Source organism: Mustelus asterias, unplaced genomic scaffold, assembly GCF_964213995.1.
Source record: "Mustelus asterias unplaced genomic scaffold, sMusAst1.hap1.1 HAP1_SCAFFOLD_3038, whole genome shotgun sequence".
Classification (NCBI taxonomy): Eukaryota; Metazoa; Chordata; class Chondrichthyes; order Carcharhiniformes; family Triakidae; genus Mustelus; species Mustelus asterias.
The window spans coordinates 37,501-40,000 of NW_027592983.1; the positions used below are offsets into that span (position 1 = coordinate 37,501).

General features: G+C 51.0%; 1 protein-coding gene across 1 annotated transcript in view; it reads left to right on the forward strand.

Annotated features, from left to right (window-relative positions):
• Nucleotides 1–2,500, forward strand: part of LOC144490225 (serine/threonine-protein kinase D3-like) — a gene marked incomplete at both ends in the record, with an annotated part of 39,891 nt that overhangs the window by 36,304 nt on the left and 1,087 nt on the right. Inside the window, one exon of the mRNA XM_078208017.1 lies at nucleotides 776–861. Within this exon, the coding sequence (XP_078064143.1) occupies nucleotides 776–861 (86 nt within the window). The remainder of the gene's footprint in view (nucleotides 1–775; nucleotides 862–2,500) is intronic.

Sequence of the window (2,500 nt, forward strand, 5' to 3'; positions counted from 1 at the left end):
CACTCCCTCCCTCTCACTCCCTCCCTATCACTCCCTCCCTCCCCCATCTCTCACTCCCTCCCTCCCCCTCTCTCACTCCCTCCCTCTCTCACTCCCTCCCTCTCTCACTCCCTCCCTCTCTCACTCCCTCCCTCTCTCACTCCCTCCCTCTCTCACTCCCTCCCTCTCTCACTCCCTCCCTCTCTCTCTCACTCCCTCCCTCTCTCACTCCCTCCCTCTCTCACTCCCTCCCTCTCTCACTCCCTCCCTCTCTCACTCCCTCCCTCTCTCTCTCACTCCCTCCCTCTCTCTCACTCCCTCCCTCTCTCTCTCTCACTCCCTCTCTCTCACTCCCTCCCTCTCTCTCACTCCCTCCCTCTCTCTCTCTCACTCCCTCTCTCTCTCTCACTCCCTCTCTCTCTCTCACTCCCTCTCTCTCTCTCACTCCCTCTCTCTCTCTCACTCCCTCTCTCTCTCTCACTCCCTCTCTCTCTCTCACTCCCTCTCTCTCTCTCACTCTCACTCCCTCTCTCTCACTCCCTCTCTCTCTCACTCCCTCTCTCTCTCACTCCCTCCCTCCCTCTCTCTCTCACTCACTCCCTCTCTCACTCACTCCCTCTCTCTCTCACTCCCTCCCCCCTCACTCCCCTCCCCCCCCCTCTCTCTCTCTCTGTCCCTCCCTCTCTCTCTCCCTCTCTCACTCACTCCCTCCCTCCCTCCCTCTCTCTCTCTCTCTCTGTCCCTCCCTCTCTCTCTCCCTCTCTCACTCACTCCCTCTCTCTCTTTCTCTCTGCAGCGATCGAGTTGATCAGTAACTTGCTCCAGGTGAATGTTCGGAAGCGATACTCGGTGGATAAGGCTCTCACTCACACCTGGCTCCAGGTAATGGGGATGGGTGAATCTTATTCCCTCGCACAGAGGGTGAATGAACCGTCCAGTTCCACAATGGCAGCATTGGGCTGGCCTCGGGACTCAGACAGACCCATTCCTGATCAATAAGGGGATCGGGGTTCTGGGGAAAAGGCAGGAGAATTGGGGATGAGAAAAGTATCAGCCGTGATTGAATGGCGGAGGAGACGCTGGGCCGAACGGCCTCATTCTGCCCGTGTATCTGAGGGTCTAGTGGACTAACTGAATTGTTGGAAGGTATTTTGAGAGACGGGATCTACAGGCATTTAGAGACGCAAGGACTGATTAGGGACAGTCAGCATGGCTTTGTGAGTGGAAAATCATGTCTCTCAAATTTTATTGAGTTTTTTGAAGGGGTAACCAAGAAGGTAGATGAGGGCAGTGCAGTTGATGTTGTCTACATGGACTTTAGCAAGGCCTTTGACAAGGTACCGCATGGTAGGTTGTTGCTAAGGTTAAATCTCCCGGGATCCAGGGTGAGGTATCTAAATGGATACAAAATCGGCTTCTTGACAGAAGCCAGAGGGTGGTTGTAGAGAGTTGTTTTTCAAACTGGAGGCCTGTGACCAGCGGTGTGCCTCAGGGATCAGTGCTGGGCCCACTGTTATTTGTTTATATTAATGATTTGGATGGGAATATAGGAGGCACGGTTAGTCAGTTTGCAGATGACACCAAGATTGGTGGCATAGTGGACAGTGAAGAAGGTTATCTCGGATTGCAACGGGATCTTGATCAATTGGGCCAGTGGGCTGACAAATGGCAGATGGAGTTTAATTTAGATAAATGCGAGGGGATGCATTTTGGTAGATTGAACCAGGGCAGGACTTACTCAGTTAATGGTAGGGCGTTGGGGAGAGTTACAGAACAAATAGATCTCGGGGTACATGTTCATAGCTCCTTGTAAGTGGAGTCACAGGTGGACAGAGTGGTGAAGAAGGCATTCGGCATGCTTGGTTTCATCGGTCAGAACATTGAATACAGGAGTTGGGACGTCTTGTTGAAGTTGTACAAGACATTGGTAAGGCCTCACTTGGAATACTGTGTGCAGTTCTGGTCACCCTATTATAGAAAGGATATTATTAAACTAGAAAGAGTGCAGAAAAGATTTACTAGGATGCTACTGGGACTTGATGGTTTGAGTTATAAGGAGAGGCTGGATAGACTGGGACTTTTTTCTCTGGAGCGTAGGAGGCTGAGGGGTGATCTTATAGAGGTCTATAAAATAATGAGGGGCACAGATCAGCTAGATAGTCAATATCTTTTCCCAAAGGTAGGGGAGTCTAAAACTAGAGGGCATAGGTTTAAGGTGAGAGGGGAGAGATACAAAAGTGTCCAGAGGGGCAATTTTTTCACACACAGGGTGGTGAGTGTCTGGAACGAGCTGCCAGAGGTAGTAGTAGAGGCGGGTACAATTTTGTCTTTTATAAAGCATTTAGACAGTTACGTGGGTACGATGGGTACAGAGGGATATGGGCCAAACGCGGGCAATTGGGACTAGCTTAGGGGTTAAAAAAGGGCGGCATGGACAAGTTGGGCCGAAGGGCCTGTTTCCGTGCTGTAAACCTCTATGACTGCTGCCATCAATATAAACTCACTGTTCATTCTGAAAACC